Source organism: Pseudopipra pipra, chromosome Z (assembly GCF_036250125.1).
Source record: "Pseudopipra pipra isolate bDixPip1 chromosome Z, bDixPip1.hap1, whole genome shotgun sequence".
Taxonomy (NCBI): Eukaryota; Metazoa; Chordata; class Aves; order Passeriformes; family Pipridae; genus Pseudopipra; species Pseudopipra pipra.
The window spans coordinates 11,081,224-11,103,348 of record NC_087581.1 but is presented as its reverse complement, the minus strand read 5'-3'; the positions used below and the strand labels follow the sequence as shown (position 1 = coordinate 11,103,348).

The 22,125-nt window shown below is 40.6% G+C and overlaps 1 protein-coding gene across 1 annotated transcript; it reads left to right on the top strand.

The window, feature by feature from the left end:
• The first annotated feature begins 756 nt into the window (after nt 1-756).
• On the top strand, nt 757-21,043 carry SLC45A2 (solute carrier family 45 member 2). The gene is made up of 7 exons (XM_064641237.1): nt 757-1,977; nt 3,068-3,244; nt 6,558-6,877; nt 10,705-10,848; nt 12,129-12,252; nt 13,489-13,694; nt 17,573-21,043. The coding sequence occupies exons 1-7, from the start codon at nt 1,539-1,541 to the stop codon at nt 17,795-17,797; spliced, it is 1,635 nt and encodes a 544-aa protein (XP_064497307.1). The 5' UTR covers nt 757-1,538; the 3' UTR covers nt 17,798-21,043.
• The last annotated feature ends 1,082 nt before the right edge of the window (nt 21,044-22,125 follow it).

The following is a 22,125-nucleotide window of genomic DNA, read 5'->3' as shown; positions in this document are numbered from 1 at the left end:
CTACATTTTCTCAGTGGAGTCTCCTGATTATATTACATTTGGAATTTCAATTTGGCTAGAAACTCACTTCAGAATGAATTTTTTTTTTTATTTTTAAAATACCTGCCAATTATTATTCCTTTCCTTTCTTTAAGGAAAAGTGCCTGGTGACTTAGCTGCACAGGTTTTAAACAATGGTTATTCTGTATTGGTTTTAATTTCCTTCAAAATTAAACCGTCATTTGAAACCATCTTTTTCAAGGCAAAGGAAAATATGCCTTTAAGAAGAATTAGTTATATGGCCTTAATACAGTATTCTCTACTCTAGCGTGTGAGAAATTATGACATGAAGGGTTGGGGCTTTTTCATAATTTCGTCTGCGTTTTGCTGAAGATTAGTTCGTTGCTTACAAAGGCTTCCAAAACTGAGATATACTTCAGCTCATTTTGTATCTGTCATGGCGAAAATGTCAGCATTATTACCATAAAAAAACCCTTTACATCCTATTACATGAAGACTTTCCTGAAAGCAAGAATTGTCTAGTAGGTTCCGACAAATTTTCTAAACAACGAGCAAAACCAACTGATGTTTCCAGCTGATAATCACTCTAATGTGAATTACTGAATATTATACACCTTTGTGGTAGGATTCAACAGTTTTCTTAGTCCCAGGTGCATCTGATCATGTTGGAGAAAAGTCAAGGTTGTCAAATGTGATCTCCATTGCACGTAAGTTTTGACCCCAAAATTGCTGACATCAATTTGAAAATTCATGTTACTTCAGCACAGGTTGGATCAGTTGCCTCTCTTGGGTGGCTAATCTGAAAGGTACAGTTTGGTGTGTCACTGCAGATTTCTTGTGGGGCCTTCTATTGGCACGTGAGGGAACTCAACTAAGTGATCCTGATATCCCAGCCAAAACCAGCACACCTTTGTTTTCAGAGACCGAGAAAATAATCAGTTCTTCTCAGGGTGGTAGACAGCAGATGCAAAAATATACTTACCAGTTGCTGTTTGATGGACTTCTGTCAAGCTTTTTATCTGCCATTAGCACTCGAGGGCAATGGGAAGGTTCACTTACTCATCTTCATGAAGTGCATTGGAATCCTTTTCTGGACACATACAAATTTTTTTTCTCCCTGTTCAATCAGCAGCAAATCAGCACTTTGATGTTCATATTTGCTGAATTGAAAGATGAAGGCTCTAGATTCCTGGTATCACTGCTGTCTTAGAGCAGCAAGAGGAATAGCTTTGTGTCAGGCTAATGCTGCGCCTTGACCATGTGATGTATGTTCCCGTTATATGTGTGCTTCATGCGTAAACAGTAATTCCTTAGTTGTGGATAGTTGGGAGCTGTGCAGACGCCAAAGAGCTCAGATCTGCTAATGTTAACACACACTTCCCCGCCCCCTTCCTGGCATAACTTGTGATCGCAGAGCCATGAAAGTATGTGAGTCCCTCCCCCAGCACAGACCGATCCCACCCGGCATATGATCTGGGCCCCATGTCAGCCGGAGCAGGCAGCACCGACCTGCCACAGCGCCGCGCGCAGCCGGAGCAATGACCTTAACGAAAGAGAGCTTCCACAGGGTTCCTCCACCCGCTTCTGAAGTGGCCAAGGCTGATATGGACTGCACCGGAGAGAAGGAGGAGGCTCTGGGGCAGTCAGTGCTGAGGACTGGAGCAGTGGTGCCCGGGAGGCGAGCGGTGGGAAGGCTGGTCATGCACAGCATGGTGATGTTTGGCCGGGAGTTCTGCTATGCCGTGGAGGCCGCCTTTGTCACGCCGGTGCTGCTCAGTGTAGGGCTGCCCAAGAACCTCTACAGCCTGGTGTGGCTCATCAGCCCTATCCTGGGCTTCGTGCTGCAGCCCGTGGTAGGTTCAGCCAGTGATCACTGCACCTGTAGCTGGGGCAGGAGGCGACCTTACATTCTGGGTCTAGGCATCATAATGCTGGTAGGCATGGCTTTGTACCTCAATGGGGACGTGATGATCTCAGGTGAGTGAGGGGCATGCACTGACAGACAAAACTCATCTTTAGCCTTTTGAATCACAAGAAAGAGAGGGGTTCCTCTTTTCCTTCTTAGAATGGACTGTTAAAATTGAGTATCATGTGACTCAGCTGCATTAAAGGAGCTGGGGAGTACTGAAATCTTCATATACATTCAATCCTAATGCTGCATGTTATGTACCATATCCATAGTGTTCTGTAATTTGTATATGTGATTACAGCCTTCCGTTGCCTGACAAGCTTGTACAAGTAAAGATTTGCTTAGCCCCACAGAAGATTTTACGAACTAAGATCTACCTTATTAGCTTAAATGATAATATTGGTTTTGCAATGTAATACACATCCAAACTGAATATCTATCTGTTCATCCCTATTTTAGGTGGATTAGCATTCAAAAATACCTATCTTTAGTTATTGCAGCACTGGAGACTTTGTCATGCTGGTGAACAACAGAAGTCTTTAACTCCTTGGAAACCCTGTTGCACCTGGAATATGCAAAATTAAATAGGAATGACATGCCCAGATACTGTTATATTTCAGCTTGGGATGTAACTTCTTAAAGTCTCGATGAAAAGGTGTTGCTGATATATCACTTGGCAGACGGGGGAGGTGTGTGTTTTTAGGGATTGATTTATTCTCTCTTTCTGGATATCATTGATGTTGAATATACTTGATTTCGTTTGCCCAGAAAGAGATGTTGCAGTCAACTCTTGATTATCTAAAACAATGGAAGGGTGGGACAAATAGAAAAAAACCAAAAAGTACGACAAAGTGCATATGTTGGTCTACCAGAGCACGCCATGGAGGTGTAAAGGAGTAGATTAAGGATAGTGATTCTCTTGGTTGTGGAGCTTGGAGCACCCTGAGCATGGGCTGACTCAAGGCAGTAAGTCAACCTAGCACATCTCAGGGCTACACAGACTCAGTTCTCCTGCTTCTCTGATCTGATTCTGGTGTCACTGTTCTCTCTTGCGTAACCAGTCATTGTTTAGATTTGGAGGTATCAGGAAAGGTAAAATGTGGTTTTGCAGAACATGGCACTGTTGCTGTCAGAATGAGGGTGTTTCTCTTTTTGTAGCTTTCATCGATGAGAATGAAAAGCGGCGGACGTGGGCAATAGTCATTACCATGCTGGGAGTAGTGCTTTTTGATTTTGCAGCTGATTTTATTGATTGCCCCATCAAAGCGTATTTATTTGATGTCTGCTGTCATCAGGATAAAGAGAAGGGTCTGCATTACCACGCCCTCTTTACAGGTACTCAGATCCCTTCTTTTCCTCCCTTCCTTTCGAAGGAGGGGAAGGTGATTGCATGGATTTTATCCTCACTGTGTTTCTACTCTTGAATGAACTGATCATCTGATCCTGCACTTCAGTCACGAGTCTTTTGTTGCTGGGTTTTCACTACTCCAGGGAACAGCAACTTGTGATTACTGCTGCAAGAATTCTGCTGCAGAAGGCTGCTGGCATAAACAATTATAGCAGCATAGCCGTGATTTAACTGAGAGCAGTTAATTATTTTAAAAAATGAAGTACTGTTTATTCAGATTTGTTTGATTTTTTTTCAAGTTTTTGGTGAAGCGAAAATTAATGAATGTAACTTGTTTCCTTGCTATTGCACATAGAAAGAACATTTTTAACTCGGCATGTGACAGAAAGCAAGAGCTGCACAAACCAGACTAGTTGATTCCTCTTCTTCAGCAGTGCTCCAGTATGTGCTATATAAAAATGGAAGTTCTGTGTTAAATTCAGAACTTCACAGCCTCCACAAAATAGATCCAAGTGGTTCGGTCCAGGCTCTTGCAACTAAAGTTAACAGTTTCATTTGTCTTTGTACATGTTTGGAATGCTGCTGATTTACAGAAGGACATGGAACTGTTGGAGCAAGTCCGGAGGAGGTCCACAAAGTTAATAACAGGACTGGGGCACCTCCCGTATGAAGACAGGCTGAGAAACTTGGGGCTGTTCAGTCTGGAGAACAGAAGGCTGTGTGGAGACCTCCCAGCAAACTTACAGTATCTGAAGGGGCCTACAGGGAAGCTGGAGAGGGACTCTTAATCGAGATGGCACAGGGAATAATTGGTACAAATTGAAAGAGGGGAAATTTAGATTAGATATTAGGAAGAAATTTTTTACTGTAAGGGTGGTGAGACACTGGCACAGGTTGCCCAGGGAAGCTGTGGATGCCCCAACCCCGGCAGTGTTCAAGGCCAGGTTGGATAAGGCCTTGAGCAACCTGGTCTAGCGGGAGGTGTCCCTGCCCATGGCAGGGGGGTTGGGACTGCGTGAACTTTAAGGTTCATTCCAACCCCTTAACATTCTGTGATTCTATGAAATCATCTGCAGTACCTGAGCCCTGTGTTGAGACAATGCACAGGGAAGACACGTAAGGCTGTGTACATGCAAAGTGCATTGGGAGGAGCTGAGTGACTGTTAAAGGACTAGACAAAAAGCAGACTACCTGAGAAGTCATGCAATCTGTGTTAAAGCAGATGTTTGTGTCTGCAGAGCCACACCAAAAGCAGAGCCGTGTAGATTCAGTAGCAGTTACTCTGCTCAAGGAGGGAGCTATAGTAGCTATTAACAATGGGCTGATTTTGGACATATGTAATACCTGTGTCCAGGAACACAAATTTTAAGGGAACGTTAAAGCCACATGGAAGTGAAATCAGTATTATCCATTACAAACTGACAGATAAAATTTTAAAGAATCACTTGTTTGAACGGAGAGAGAAATGAGTCTGTATGTATATTCTTGCCTTCAGCAGAAATCTGGTTGCAATTTTTCCTTGGCTCCACATTTGGAGGCTCCGAATTTGGATCTGATTCATTTGTGTACTAAGCTGTGAAAAGGGATGGGGGATAAATAATATCAAATAAAACTAGGGCAGATTGCATGGCTAGATCCAACACCTGTGCCCTCTGTAGCGAGTTCATTTGTATCTTAACCCTTCCTAAATGGGAATTCCCTAGTCCATTCTTGAAATCTCCTTTGAGAGGGGTTCTACAGCCCTCCCTAAGCAATCTGTTCCAACACTTCACCGGCCTCAGTATTAGACAGTTTTCCCTAAAATCTAATCTTGACATCCATTCTGTACAGTCTATGTTTATCATTCCTTTTTTTATCCCAATTAGACATAGACAGCAATCTTCCCATTTCTTTTCTAGTTTCTATCTGAGATATTACTTTGTTTCTCCACTTTGGTTCCTTCCCTTTATACTAAATATCTTTAAGATTTTACTCTCCAGTTGGTCTTCAGTTTAAGGTTTGAACATGAAACTTGATAGCTTTGTAGTTATGAAACTTATGGCCACTGAGACAAGTGGAAGGAAGAATTCACATATCCAACGTGCAACATTCAGGCTGCATTCCAATATCACGATTCTTTTTTTTTCAAACAGTATGCAAAGACAACCTCAAATGTCAAAAATTCTCTCTGCAAACATACGCTGCAAACATGTAGTGAATTTTTATTCAAAAAAGCTATTAACAACTTAATTGTTTTTCATTAAACAAGCAAGGATACAGTCCCCTGAGAAGTGCTATAGGACACAATGAAGAAGGGCCATAACCAGACTTAGGAGGGGGAAAAAAAAGTACAGAAAGCCCAGAATGAAATCAAAATCCCATGCTTTGTAGGTGCTGTTACTTTGTGTTAGAGTTGTTTTGCTGTACACTGTCATCAGGTCTCCTAGGCAGAAGAGTAGAAATGCTTGCAAGTCCTTCAAAAGCCTGTGGGACTGCCACACATCCTGAAGAGCCAGCTGGTTAACAAGGTGTCAGGACTCTACAAAGCTGCTGCCCCTGCCAGAGCACTGTACTGAATGTAACAGCGTGCACTTTCTTGTGCACCTCTGTGTGCAGTCATAGCAAAAAGAAGAAATTAAAAAAAAAATAATTTAACTGAACCCTGGGTTTATTAACTTCAAGGCAGAAGGTAGCACTCTCATTTTACCTTTTGGTCTACCTCTTCTGAGAAAATTAGTACATGGAATTAAACATTTGATCCTTTTTGTTTTCTGTTCCAAGTGGTGAGAGACTTGGATTTGTACAACTCCAAACCAATGCTTTTGAGTTTATTTTGTTTTTTAAAAAATTTCACATGGAAGCAGTATTTCTGTTTAGATGAACCAATACAAAATGCATTTTACAAAGTCAAAACTATAGATAGTCTTGATATAATTTTAAAAATATTTGTTTGCTCTGTGAAATTTAAAAAAACACAAACCATAAATTTCAGTATAATTCTGTTTTGCTTTACTTGTATTACTCTACTGTTTCCAAGAAAATAGAGCTTCAAAGAGGCAAGAAAAGAGATGGGGGCCTATGTTGCTGTATGTTCAGGCATTTTCGGGAGAGCTCAGTCTACCAGATCTGAGGAGATTTTTCAAGAGATGTTTTAGTAACTGCTCATGTAGGTGATTAGCTTGCTATTCCTACTTCATGTGATTAATATCTGAAGAGTGATTATTCTGTCATTTCTAGAGAGGATCACATGTTGGGGGTATTGGGTACTCCGTTTATTTTATCAATGCCAGTAGATTTTTATTTTTTTCTCCACCATTATAGGTTTGGGAGGAGCCCTGGGTTACCTGACAGGTGCTATGGATTGGGGTCAGACTATACTAGGATATTCCTTGGCATCAGAATTCCAAGTGATTTTCCTCTTCGCAGCCTTGGTTTTCATAATCTGCCTTACCATGCATCTGTGCAGTATTCCTGAAGTCCCACTCAGATACAAAAATGAAGAGGCAAAGTTCTTGTTGGAAGTGACTGAACCCCATAAATATAGCTCCACAGAGGACGAAATCAAGAATGGTTACTTAAAATCAACATGCACTGAAATAAAGGCTGCAGCTAAACCAGGGAAATGCACAGTTGTGTCACAGGTAAGTGCAGAGGTGATTTTGTGGGACATATCGTTGCATCCTTAGAGACCCTTTAATTAGCTAATGCTGACTATTTGTAATGGAGCCCTTTCACATGCACAGAAAAAGAATCATTCACCAGGATACAGATGGAGAAAACCTGCTTTCTTTTTTTTTATTTAGAAAGAATTGCCAGCAAGAGGGATGAGACAGGCTAGTTCTGATGCTTTGGTCAGCTGGAAGGGACAAGGGAGAACCAGGTTCAGTTTTTTGCTCTGTGTCAGTTTCTTGATATGCTCCCCACGTGAATTTTGATAAGAGGATCTATTCTGTCCTTTAGTCCTGATATAATTAATATCAAATTTTGAACAAGGACTACAGATCAACTGATCTTTGATATAGATCTGTAATTCCCACTGAAGTCCAAACACTTTCATATTTAGTACATATAAAGTGTGTGTTCCCTGGTCTAGTAAACATTTGGGTTTGCTGCTGGACAACATTTCATTGAGGATTTATTGAGAGTATGAGTGTGTTTAAAATTTCTAGTTCTACAGCAATGCTACCTTGCTACCAGAGTTTTAGTTTTACTTTGAAGTGATGTTGTAGCTGTGTCTTTGGCAGAACTTACAGGTGGGAGAGAATAGTGAGTACTTTCAAATCCTTGCTGTTTTTTTGTTTCTGCTGCATTTTTATGAGAAGCTGATTCAATCTCAGGAACTAGGAGAAGGTGATCTAACAGAAAAATACCTGGGGAGCACATTTCTAGAATGGTCTTGGGAACAGTTTTTAATATTTTGTTGATGGATTTTAGTGCTAGGAATTCTCATGGCTCTCTCATGGTACCCTTAGTAAGCCATGGATAACAAAACCAGTTGCTTGAATGGATGAAAGAGTTGCTTTTTGTTTTAATTTCACTTTTGATCTCTTGGCATTATGTATATCCATCCCTGATAAAAGTTTGTTAAATCAGGTTAAAAGTACTGAGCATGTGCAGATGGTTATAAATTAGAGACCTATACTCATGTTTGAGCTATAAAGGATTTATTATCTTTTTGTAATTCTTTTTATAATAGCACTTGGTATTTCTAACCTGAAGAAAAATATTATTACACCAGATACAAAACAAAGGTATGTAAGGTGAATGTTGCCTGATGAGAATGCTAGGCAAACACAGAGAGAGGCAGACAGCAAGGTAACAGTTGTCTGGACAATATGACCAGCACACCATGATGCTGTCTGAGCTTCCTCACTGTAGGCCAGCTTGAGCAGCCAGCATCCTGCACCAGCACTGTTCTCTCTGAGCATCCTCCAAAGTGTTGGAGATGCTGAGTGTCATGGATTGCTTGGACCATGTGGGCTCTGAAGAAAGGAAAGCAAATGAAGAAGAGAGAGCAATGCAGTGGAAGTATGGGGAGCAGACTGTGGATTGGGGTAGCCTCGGCCTTGGCAAGAACTAATTCCACAGAATCAATAACATCTGAGACCTGAGGGGAAGCTCTGGTGTCTGTGAGCAAGCTTGTGCCATTGCCCTCCTCTCTGATTAGGCTGGGCAGCCTGTTACAGTCTCACAGAGCTTTGATTTGTCTCATGTTTCTTTGATGTGCCTGAGTGTGTATAAATTCTAGACACTCACTGCCTTAATTGTCTGTCTCTTGTGGCACATGTTTTCTGATTCATTCATTACTGTAATTGCTTCCTTAAAGAAATGGTTTGGCTTCCTGTTTTTCTGACTCTTTTTTTCATTACTGCAGGCATCACGGCCCTCTATCTTCTAAATTAGGGACTGTGCTCTCACATGCTAATAGCTAACATGATCATTAATAAGATTTGACCTGTTGCAGTATGAACAGACATCCAAAGCGATTAGCCTTGTGTTCTTCTGCATGGTGCCAAATTACTCAGGGTCCACTGGCATAATAACCAAGTCATATTGATTCTTCTGTATCCTTATAAATCATCTTGTGGCTTGAGTTGTAGTGAATTTACAGAGAAGATTATTTGGTATTGTGAGTTTTTGCGGGATAAATCATTTAAACAGAGCCAAACTTCAGCACATTATTTAAGTTATCATGTGATTTGTGTGTTGGTGCGTATTGAATGTGCACATTAAAGACTTTAGTTTCCATTTCCAGTCTCTAAAACATCTAAATAGAAAGAAAGCATTTTTATCTAGCTGTCAAATTATTGTTTGTAATCACAGCAGTGTCCTTTGTAGTTCCATGACCTTGCTTTAAACACTTTGATTGGAAAGGCAGTTTTAAAGAACTGTGAGAAAGAATTAACAAACTCAATAAGCCAAGTCAAAAGATAGTAAGTATCCTTGAAATAACAGTAATGAGTCAATGTGGAATTTTTAGTTTGTTTTTTTAGAATTGTAGAAGAATATAAAGCTTACCCTGTTTAAAAGAGACAGTGATGCCAAGAGAAATTCCAAGGGATTCGGACAATATGTAGTTCAAGGTGAAAGTCAGCAACTTGAATTTTGGCATTCCTATGAGGATTAAAAACCTCCCACTGAAGCAAAGTATTTTCCAACTTTAAATGTGGTGATTATTCATAGAGTAGCTTGCAGCATGACCCAGTTCAAATGAAAGAAGAATTGTAAAAAGTAACTATGACATTGAAAGAAGAAAGGAAAAAACGACATCTTAGAGGAAAGTGAAGACAAAATTTAGTCCAGTAATTTCCTGTAATTAACATAACTTTTACAGTTCTTCCACATTTTGTGACCATACAGCTTCCCTTACCAAGTCTCCCCACACTGTTGTCTACAAAAAATACAAAAGAAAATTGAAAGTGTTCCATCATGCACAGATAAAATAGTATTTTTTAAACTTAAAAGCAAAGAACCATTCAGGAGCTTTAATGCAGGAAGAATTACATGTCAAAATACCTCATCAAGCACACCTACAGTGCTAAAAAAAATATTAAAAGTATATAAGTGATCTGATGAATGTGACTGGAAAAAACCTGAAAATTTTGGTGCACAGGGCTGAGACAAAGAGGAGGGAGATAATGTGAGGCTTTGGAGGTGGTGAGAAATGTGGGTTTTCCACATCAGTGACATTGGTTAACTAGCACCAATAATGTTTTGATTTTGAATTATTTCTCCAATGGTATGAGGTGTTCAGATGCTGGAACTCACATTCTATGGGTGCCGGGATTGGGAGTGGTGCTGCATCTCCTGTGGTGAATCATAGCTTACCCTGCTTCATACAAGGGGGGACAGTACATAGTGGAAGTCTCGTGATATGCCTCAAGAGGTAGAAGTTTCCCCAGAAAAAGAATATTTCTAGGGAATTTAGCACATAAAATGTAACAGGAATGAGGTCTCAGAAATGCTTAGAAATCCACAACCGATACCAAAATGTATTTTAAGCGTCTTTTTTTTCTGTGGCAGCTTTAAATTTTCAGTGTAAAGCTGATTGTCTCCATAAAGAAATAATTTTTGTTTCTCGTTGGCTTTGCTGTTGTTTGGTTGGTTTTGGGTTTTGGTTTGTTGTTTTTGTTGTTGTTGTTGTTGGTTTGTTGTTTTTTTTTTTAACTCCCTGAATCTGTTTTGGCAGAAAATTTTTCTGTGGTACTACACATAAATAATAATCCTACTGATTATAACAGCAAGAAATGTTACTTCCTTGTTGGTGTACCCCAGCTCTCCTAGAGTTTCTGTGAATTTTATGTATTGAAGGACATTTAGTATACAAGCAACTCTTTCCTAGCAAAAAGTAAAAAACTTTGGAAGCCTAACACTGAAAAGATACTAAGGCCTTCTTCATTTGCTATCAGCTGTTTTATTATCCTTTGGGGCAATAATACAGTAATTATTCTTAAATATATGCTTTTAGGATCAAAGGCAGATGACCCTTAAATCACTCTTGAAGACACTTTTAAGCATGCCATCCCACTATCGCTGTCTGTGCGTGAGCCACCTCTTTGGATGGATGGCTTTCCTGTCCAACATGCTCTTCTTCACGGATTTCATGGGACAGGTAAAAGTGTAAAATCCTCTCGCTTCTCCTTCCCAACAGCATCTCCTCCTCCATCAGAAAGAAATTAAATGATGTTATGATCCTGCAGAAATGAGATTGGTGTCAGAACCATTTGTATCTGGATGGCTCAACAAGGGTTTTGTAAAACAGCAAATTGAGGTCAGGCCCTTGTTCTGAGCCAGCCTGTTGAATTGTCGGGAAAAACCTTTCATCATTTGTAAGGCTGTTTGTGTCTATTTAACTGTTCCAAATGAAGCTCTCAGAGCTTGTCCAAACACGCATTTTCTGCATTGGCTTCAGAGCTTCTCTGAGATGGGCAGGCTTCCTAACTGGAGCAATCCTTGGATGCAGCTGGCCTTATCCTAGTGCATGGGCACTGTCCACACAAAGCCATTCCCCTGCACTGCAGCCTCCTCGGCCTCAGGCTGTGCAGCTCTTGCACACGCTGAGATACTTGGTAGCAGAAAGCTCTTGTCTTCTTGAGTTTGTCTGTCCCTCCATACCTCCGTAAATCTTTCCCTGAGGCCCTGAGGCCCTTTGGCCAGCAACTATTTGCCTTCATAACACCCAGGGATCCATTTTCCATGCCATTCTCAGGCAGAAGGACTATATGCCCTTAACAGCTATTCTTGCCTATATGAACCTGTCTACCTCCTTTCTTCCAGAGTACTAATATGCCCCCAGCACAAATCCACTCACTTTTCACACTTCCTTTTTTTCTGTGGTTTCCATGCAGTATTCCCATTTCCTTGCCATTTTTGTCTTCATAGGCAAGGCAAGAGGAAGGGGTTTTTTTCCCTATAGTATATATGAACGACTGAAAGAAAAAAGTTTTTCTTGTCTAGATATGGAACTGAGTAAGACAGTTACTGTGTGGAAAAATTAGTGTGTTGAGGTAAGCCTGAAAGAGAAAACAAAAAAATTATTTGTAGATAGATTAGGGAAAGAAAGGCTAAGACAAGAAGGCAGACATGAAGAGAGAAGGAGAGTGGGGAGTGAGACACCCAAAGGAAAAAAAGCAAATTAATCAATGTAGAATGCACAGTTCAGGAAAAGGCAGAGGGTAATAAATGAGGAGGAGCCTGGGATGTGATAACTGGGGAGAAGTGAGTGTGAAACCTGCAGAATTATAGAGGGGTGGTTAGGACACTGCTTAACAGATTCTCCAGGTGCTCCCTACCAGGGATGAGGCCCTGTGTTGTGTACTTGTTCCTGTAAGAGGGAAGCATTCTCTACCTGCAGTCATCCTTACCTTCTGTGATACTTGTGGTCTCTTTCAGATTGTATACCAGGGTAATCCTTATGCACCTCACAACTCCACACTTTACCTTACCTACAAAGCAGGAGTAGAGATGGGATGCTGGGGACTGTGCATCAATGCAATTTCTTCATCAGTCTATTCTTGTAAGTGCCCAAAAATGAACTCCAACACTGTGTTTTTGAAGCTGTTTGCTGTTTGACACTGTTTAAAAAACATAAAATGATGCCAAATTAACTGGGGTTTTTTTCCACATTAAAACTTTAAGAAATGTTACATTCTCAGCATTGTTAGAAACTTGTATCTTTACACGACCAGTTCCTGACCACATGATGAAGGGTCACTTTGGGAGTAAGACATTGTTCTGCATGTGAACTGACCATGAACACTGAAAATTGTCCTGGAGTTAAATACCAGACTAAATTCTGAGATGACCTTTCACCCAGCAATGCTGTAGCTGTAGGCTCTTGAAGGTGCCCTCTCCCCATTTGCATTCCCTATGCAGAAATTCTTGCCAGAAGCTTGAGTCTTGCTCTCCGAAACTACGCGTAAACATGCTAGCACAACTCCCCAGATAGATTTCACTGTAATGCTTACCAGGGATTAAAAAAACTATTTGTGATCCGAAAACTCAAGTAAGTAACATTTTAGGGGCTGAACTGAGCATCTAAATGAGTCTTAAGGGAAATCTTTTCACCTTTGGAACAAAACAAAAGAGCCCTGTGGCCCACACAGGGGACTGGACACCCAGAGACACAGCAGGAGACAATGACCCCAAACTTTCGTGCACTTAGACTGTGAGTGTGTAAGAGCCCAGGGTTTCCTTTGTTCAGGGTCCCTTCTTTGAAGGCACCAGTTCAAGCTCTTATCCTGTTGTTGCACCATGATTAAATTATTTTAAGGATCCAGACGTCTGAGACTCTGCCATGGGAAACCTGGGATGGAGCCTGAAAGGAAACCTGGACTGACTGTGCAAGTGTGGGCTGTGTAGAGAATCAGCTGGGGACCTGTCCATTCACTGGAGCCCCCTGCTTTGAAGGGACCTCAGTCCCAGCTCAAGTGGTGCAGAGTGTGACTGCCAGAGTGGCTCCTGGATGGTCAGACAGGGAAGTTTCCTTAATGTTTCTAAGGTCAATGAGGGCAGTTCTTCCAGAATGGTTGTTAACTACTTCTTCTCTGGAGCTGGCTATGACAGAGTATCCCCAGAGAGAGCAAGTATACTTTGTCAAACTTATACCTACAGTAATTTGAGGCAACTTCCAATATCAGTAAGATTATCTCCTTCACTTCATTTTACAAAATAAAACCCCTTAATGAACTCTCTGATGGAATGTGGCCTGTTTTGTTTTAGTCTTATCAGCATTTTCACTTCCTTTTCACAGACGTGCAGAAAGTTCTTCTGCCATACATAGGATTAAAAGGACTTTATTTCATCGGATACCTCCTTTTTGGACTGGGTACTGGATTAATTGGCTTGTTTCCCAATGTCTATTCCACTCTGGCTCTGTGTTCACTCTTTGGAGTCATGTCCAGCACACTGTACACAGTGCCATTCCACCTCATTGCGGAGTACCACAGGGAAGAAGAGGTGAGTGCAATGTCTAAAGAAGTGTAACTTTATGTCTGTCTGTGTCTGTTCAGTCTATTTGGGGGGTAAACTGGGTAGAAATAATGATAAACAGCTTTTAATTTTAATTTCAAAACTATTAATGATGACATATTATGAATTCTGACAGAGAGAGTTAATGTCCCAGCTCCAAACTCTCCAAACAGTCCTACAAATGAGACATATAATTATTTGTCTCTGATGAACTGAAACAAAGCAAATCACAGTATGTGTTCAGGCAGTAAGCAGATGACAGGGTTCCACTTGCGTTGCCTTCGTGTGCTACCTTCCTTATACTGTTCCTTGCAGCTGCATTAGCAGAGGATTTGACTTACCAGTGTCTGAGGTTAATAGAAATCCTATAAAGACTGGCAGTTTTAGTTAACTGCAGAGTGTTGTGGAAGCTCTTAGCTAATAAACACATGAAATTCAAGGAGAAACATCTTTACATAGTTCAGTATTTAATTGTATACCACGTTCTCATTATCTTTCTAAATGTCTGTGGTTGGGTTTTTGTCCTCCACAGCATAAAATACTGTTTCCAAGGAAAATTTGGAAGAGCTTGCACATCTTGTACATTGTTATTGAGCACAGCAGGATCTTCATGTATTGTAATGTGTGGAATTCTTTCATGGTAAAGTTCTCTCAAGTCTTCAAGTTAGTAGACAGCTGGGAACAAGAAGGATTAAGGAGAGATGGGAGGACTTAGGAAAAGTTCTCAGTATATCTTGGGACATTGGAAAAAATTAATAAAGGAAAATTTGAACCATTGAAAAACCACACAGAAACACAGTTGAGACCAGGATAGGGCTAGATCAAGTGCTGGGGAACTTGTCCTACTGTTTGGCACACCCTCTGAATGATGAACACAATAAAACTCTTTAATTATTCTATTCTATTGAATCCTAGGAGGATGATGTCTTAATGGGGTTAAATATTTCACATATCTAATTCCTAATTTTTCAGTTTGTTTCTTTGTTCCTTCCAACAGAGAATGATCATGATGTAGAGTTTATAAAGATATAAGAAAGGACAGGGAATGAACCCAGTTTAGGGCGAGATCACAATTCTAACCTCAGGCCAGCCACCTCAGAGAGAGGGAATAAAGGCAAAATTTTAGTCTAGCTCTGATTCAGAGCAGTTCCAAGACAGAAGTGAAATAAAACATACTGATGTGTGAATGAACTTATATTTAATCGGCCAATATATTCGGATGTTGCTTGTAAGGCAACCAATTGTTCCTTGTTTGGTGTATGGTACTTGCTATGATAGGTGTTAAATGATGTATAATTCTATGTTAGATTTGATACTAATGGATTGAGGTTTAGCTCAAATCTTCTATAATGTACAAGATGGTTAGGAAAAAATAAAGAGGAAACATCAAGCACAAAATTGCATATATTTACACATTCATGTGTTTGTGGTCAGAACCACTGGCACATAGGAACCTTGGGAACAGTCTAGCAAAACAGATATAATTTATAAAAAAAAAAGTGTCTGAAATTGGGATTGTATCATTCCAGAACAAAGAGCAGATATTTTCCCTCACTATGCATTCTTCCAATATCGTATGCTGGGTTTAACAATGTTGCTATTTCAACTCCTGTTCTGTGCTGCTGTTCCCTAGGATCCAAATTCAGTTTTTTTCTACTGGATTAGGAAGAGACTGTTTGTTTCCAGTACTTGTGAGCCTTGAGTGGGAATAGCTCAAAGGCAAGATAATAGGTTTTGCAAAAACCAAAAAGCATCTTAATGACCATGAGCATTTGTCTACCAGAAGACAGCAGTGCAGCTAGCCTATAGTGTGGAAACCTCTCTGTGCAACAGCTTATGCAAGAAGAAAAATAAATATGAAAATACCACATAATTTCCAAAAAAAACAGAATAATTCCTTCCTGGAGGGAATTGCAGAACAGCTGGAAGTTAGAAGGGACCACCAGAGATCATTTAGTCCAACCTGCTCAAGGAGGGCTACCTGGAGCAGGCTGCCCCAGGTTTGGTTTGAATAATTCCAAGGACGGAGACTCCACAACCCCTCTGGTCAACCTGTTCCAGTGATTCACCAGCCTCACAGGGTGCTAATGTGCAAGATAATTATATAGAATAAATGAAGGCTTTTGCTCTGCTATGTGCATCATAGCAGATACACAGGTAATTAGTAGGTAACAATGGTCCTCAGTAGTGTACAAGAATCCTAGTCTGGATGTTTGTTTTCAGGTTGCTTTTTTCCCCAGCAAGAAAAGCATTACATTTAGATTTTGGTACTGAATTCCTTTACGCACTTTAAACCACAACTTCAGAGCACATTGCTTCTGTATGTGTGTGTGGATTTTTCTGCAATTCTATAAAGTCTTTGACAACATCCTTCTCTGTAGATTGGTAAGGGATGGATTTGATGAGTGGACTGTTAGATGGATAAGAAAGTAGTTGGACAGTCAGATCCAGAGGGTAGTGGTCAATGGCTCAGAGTCCCAATGGATGTCAGTGAGAAGTGATGTCCATCAGGGGTCCTTTCTGGGACCAGCGTTATTTAATATCTTCATTAGTTACATAGACAAAGGTCTCAAGTGCCTCCTCAGCAAATTTGTAGATGACACCAAGTTGAGTGCTGCTGTTGACACACCTGAAGGACAGGATGCCATCCAGAGAGGCCTGGACAAGCTCGAGATGTGGGCATATGGGAATCACACATGGTTTAACAAGACCAAGTGCAAGGTGCTGCACCTGGGTTGGGGCAATCCCCAGTACCAACACAGGTTGGGGAAAGAACAGATCAAGAGCAGCCCTGCTGAGAAGGACCTGGGTGTGCTGGTGGGTGAGAAACTGGACATGGCCCGGCCATGTGCACTCACAGCCCAGAAACCAATCCTGTCCTGGGCTGCATCCAAAGCAGGGTGGGCAGCAGGTGAGGGAGGGGATTCTGCCCCTCAGCTTCTCTCTAGTGAGACCCACCTGGGGCACTGCATCCAGCTCTGTGTGGATGGGTGCACAACAGGATGGACATCAACCTGTTGGACTGAGTTCAGAGGAAGCCACCAAACTGATTAGGAGGGAGGAGTATCTCTTCTATGAGGACAGGCTGAGAGATTTGGGATTGTTCAGCCTGGAGAAGAGAAGGCTTCACTGTGACCTAGTTGTGGCCTTCCAGTACCTGAAGGGGGCCTGCAAGACAGATGGAGAGGGACCTTTTACAAGGGCATGTAGTGACAGGATGAGGAGCAATGGCTTCAAACTGAAAGTAGGTTTAAATTAGATATTAGGAAAAAATCATTTACTGTTAGCACTGGAATAAGTTTCTAAGAGAAGCTGTGGATGCCTCTTCCCTGGAGGTGTTGAAAGCCAGGTTGGATGGGGCTCTGAGCAATGTCCCTGCCTATGGCAGCAAGGTTGGAGCTAGATGTTCTTTAAGGTGCCTTCCAACCCAAACCATCCTGTGATTCTATGATGATTCTTTGATAGTATGATATCCCTTTGAGGCTCTCCTTCAGCCATGAGTTAGAGCTAAATTATCCATGACAGTCCTGTACTGTTAAATGTAAGTTTGACAGAGGTCACATTGACCTGAATTTGAAAGAAATGTCCAATTTTTTTGGTCAAGTTTCAATTGCTTCCTTCAGAGAAGGGATAGAGGGAAAAACTGCAGATGAGAAAAACCGGACAATTCAGTGGAACCTTGGGCAACTCATTGTTACTTGTGAAATCTCTGTTTGTGTTCCACAACCTCTGTGATACAATAAGGGAAGCAGGGAGCTATCAGACTGCCCTGCTGTACCTCGGGGTTGTACCAATGCACTGGCCAAGAGCTGCATGTTGTCAAAACCGTCCTCTCTCACTGGGGTTTGTTTTGTGCTTCTTTGCAGAGCCTGAAGCTGCAGGATGGGGAACAAGCACGAGAGCATGGACGAGGGAAGGGCATTGACTGTGCTGCTCTCACTTGCATGGTCCAGCTTGCCCAGATCATCCTTGGTGTGGGCCTGGGGCTCTTGGTTAGTGTTGCTGGCAGCGCCGTCACTGTGATTTCAGCGTCCACGGTGGCTCTGGTCGGCTGCTGCTTCGTTGCTTTCTGTGTTCGTTATGTGGAGTAGGACTGTGAGAAGTGACTGGAAGAAATCTCCCCAGGGGAGTGTTTTCTTTCTGGGTCCAGAGCACTGGTGCTGTTGCTGTGCTGATACTGCTGGCACATCCTCCTCTCTTACCTCCTTGGATCGGTTGCAATTCCAGAGCTTTATGAAACAGAGATTTGATAAAACTGGTTGCCTAACGCCTCAGATGCGTACACACACCCAGTGTATTCACATGCTGTGACATGTGACAGCGTGTCTGCCAGTGGTATTTTGATGCCCTACATGAGGAGTCATTACGAAACTGCTCATTACCAATTTGTGGAAGTTAATAGATGAAGTATGTGATAAATTGAAGTAATGTAAAAGGACAGAGCTGGGAAGAAAGTTATTATTTATCTTGTTTTTCAGGTATTTTAAGTTTGGGGCTGTTCCCTCCTGTAGTCAAAACCTGCAAGAGGATCAAGCAGGTGTCGAAGGGCAAGCAGGGTGCATCTGTGTTATGATTAGTACTGCTAAAGGGGATCAGTTAATTATCAACCATGGTTAAAAGCAGATTTGGGTGTGAAAAATGTTTGGAATATCAAAAAGATTGAAGCCAATTGTTTAAAAACATAATTGTAAAGTAATTATTAAGTACTGGATCCTGCTGCTTCTGTATAAATGATATGGAACTACTAGTTAGGCTTATCAGGAAAGTCTGCCTAAGTCTGTTCTGCAAGTCCATGTGTAGGCACCTAAAAAATCTGCCTATGGGGAACAGCTGCCATTTCTTCCTTTTTTTAAAAACTGGCCTCTCAATTTTGATACTGTAATTGAAAAAATAAACTTTTTAAAAACTGGCCTCTCAATTTTGAAAAACTGAGAAATTGAAAAAATAAATAATTGAAAAAATAAACTTGGCCAAAGCAAGAATTTGATGAATGGTTGAAAGCCACTTAAATCTTGACATTGGATATGAGAAGTATTTACCTTAAAGTAGCATCTCTATTTTCTCTATTTTCTTCATGCATCTAGCTTTGAGTGAAATGACATTTGCTCTTTACAGAATATTGTAAATAAATTCAGTTCTGCAAAGCACTATCAGGAATTACTGTACAGTAAATATGTAAGCCCAGTTGTTTGTATTTAATTGCTTATGAAGCTTCATTCTTATTTTTATAATATTGCCAGAGTTTTGGAAATCCTGTATTTGTGAAAGTTATATACTGTATTTATGCTGTGCTTCCTCTGTCCTGAAAACGGTCATATCAACTCACTGTGTTATATGTTAAGCCACATGAAGAGATCTGCTAATGCAATATTGTTAAGGAACACTGAGAGACTACTGCCAAATATGGTGTTTATCATTGGTTGTGGTTTTTTCTTTTTTTTTTTTTTTAATGTTGCACATGTATAATCAACACTGTTCAGTCAAATGCAGTGTTGAGCTGATGAAGTCTTAGAAGCTCTGCAAGATATGGACTTACAACACCACAAATAAATGGTTAGATCTGAGCATCAAGTGCTTCCAGAGATGCATCAAGTTCATCATTTTTCTATGTTTTCAAGAGTAGAGTGAGTAATTTATTCTCAGGAAAACCAGTCTTCCCCTAGTTAAATTCTTATTAATTATAACAAGCCTATGGAAGCCTCAGCTACATTTTCTTGTTGATCACTGAAAGTGTCCCCTACAGTGTCCCCACTGTAGGCCCAAAAAGAGGGTCAGTGCATGGCAAATCTCACTACAGAATCTTCATCCTGCCTTATGAAGAAACTACGTTTTACAGTTTCTTTTGTTTTGTGGTTCTTCATGTCACACCCATGGAAGAGAAAAGACTGAGGAAGACTGAGTCCCTGAACTGTGCTTGAAACACTTTGTGGGTGCTGAGATGGCTGGAGCAGAAGCGTCTCAATGAGGACAATGAGGAGAAAGCCAGAAAATGAAGGATCGTTTTCTTCTCCATTCGCTTTATGCCATCGTTAGCTCACTAACTTCCATTAACTCAGTATCTCCTGGGAGAAAAAATATTTATGAGAAAAATGAGGCTTCTATGGAGCCATAAAAATATAGGTGATCTGGTTTTATAGGGCAGCACCATGTAAAACTGTGCTCCAGAAGCTGAGGTCATAAAGCTCTGATTCTACTGTGAGGCTGGGAAAGAAATTTTGCAATGTTTACCTATGTCTTTGTCAATATTTTCTTTGAGTTTTAATGCCATCAGAACATTAACATTTAAATGGTCAGTGTTATCTCTGCTCTGTTGCACAAAGAGAATGCTGGCATTGATTTAGGCCCACAAAGTGACTGTAGATCTCTAGCAATGTAAGAAAGGTTGTGAACCTGCAGACAGAAGAGAGAGGTGCCCATAATGTATATCAATGCTTTTATTTATAAATGTATTTAGAGAAAACTGTTTCAGGAATTCATATCGTCATCTTTTTTATGATCTTTCCCTTTAAAATCCACTGCATGCTATAGAAGACAGAATAGATTAGAGTCAGTTTTTCTTTGGAAGTCTCTTCATAAAAATGTCCTATATTGCTTCTAAGACTTCAAAATAATATCTTTCTTTATGAATATTTGTCAAAAATAGAAAGCAGACAAAAAATATGTACAATTTGGAAAACAGTGCTCAAACAAAAAAAGAATTATGATGGTGCTCATTCTGAAGTTGAATTTCAAGTATTAATGAAAACAATATAAAATGCTAGTAATTCATAAAAGGGGATATAATAAGTATTTCTTTTAGCAATAGAAATGTTACTAATATATGTTACTAATATAATACATTACTAATAAATGAAAGGGGATAAAATAACTATTTATTTCAGCAATAGAAATGCTAAAATGTTAAAATATTAAAGGTATTGAAGAATTGTGCCGTGTGCTACTAATTGAAGAAGTTCTACCTTTTCTGTGCTTTTACATTAGTTCTGGACTTGAGCTATCAATACGATCATTTATTGTACTTAATATCGACTTTTGTTGCAATGATGTGAGTATAAAGTTGCAAGTACCCTGTGTCCAGTCTTCCCCATCTGTTTTTATTTCCATATACATAAAATCAAATCAATAAGATTTTCTCTGTATCATGTTTATGCAAATGATACATTTAGATGAAACACACAGAATGGGTCAGGTTGGAAGGGACCACAGTGGGTCATTTGTCCCAACCTCCCTGCTCAAGCAGGACCATCCTAGAGCACATGGCACAGGATTGCGTCCAGATTTTTGAATATTGTTTGAATATTTGTTTTGAATATCTCCAGTGAAGAAGACTCCACAACCTCTCAGTCATCTCTTTGTGAGGCAGAACACACCAGGTTCCCTCAGCTTTTCCTCATAAGAGAGATGCTCCTGTCTCTTAATTGTCCTTGTATCCTTTTGATGGACCTGCTAAAAGATGAGATGTCTTGTGATAACCAACCACTCCTCCCTCCCACTTTGACTAAAGTAGTCACAGCTGAACAAAATGAAGCAGGAACCAAGCCTACCATCTTATCTCCATGGCATTTGCCTTTTTATTTCTCCTATGAACATCTGCCTCTTATTCCCATTTAACAAGCAGTCATGTCATGCAAGCAAAGCCTCCAAGGAACTTTTGCTTCCCTTTAGAGGACTTGGAGTATTAGTAATGTGAAAATTGTTTGGGTTTTGTTTGTTCTTCCCCCTCCCCCCCCATGTTCATTCTGTCTTTCACAGTGATCCCATTGAGTTTCTTTGACTTACTTGAAAACAAACAACTCAGGTGGCTTGTGGCAGATAATTTTTTCTTCCACATAAACTACACAAGTCAGGATGAATCATAAATGTCTTTGCTTTGGGAGAAATCACAGCTTTCACATTGGTGCCCATGAATCACTACTACTCCCTGCAGCATGTCAAAAGATAGGAGAAGTGGTGTAAGTGAATGTGGCAATGGTGACATTTGATATTTCTGAATTGTAGAGGGATTGCTTCATGGAGGAAGATGGTGGAAGCATCTGCTGTAAAATGTCTTTAAAGGATTTTGGGCATGATAAAGCTATAAAAAGTGTTCTATAAAACAAACTTTTCCCCTCTAAGTTTCCAGCATTCATTTCTCATTCTCTGGCTGCTCCTTCGTATTTATTCTAGAGGCAAATGTTCGAGGCCACTTATTCAAGACTAAGCTGTGAAAAGTGATTTGCAATATTTACAGGCCCAGATGGGATGCATCCATGAGTGCTGAGCGAGCTGGCAGACATTCTAGCCAGGCTGCTCATGATCATCTTTGAAAGGTCATGGAGATCAGGATAGATGCCCAAGGACTGGGAGAAAGTAAATGTCACCCTGGTTTTCAAAAAGGGCAAGAAGGAGAACCCAGGGAACTACTGGCCAGTCAGCCTCA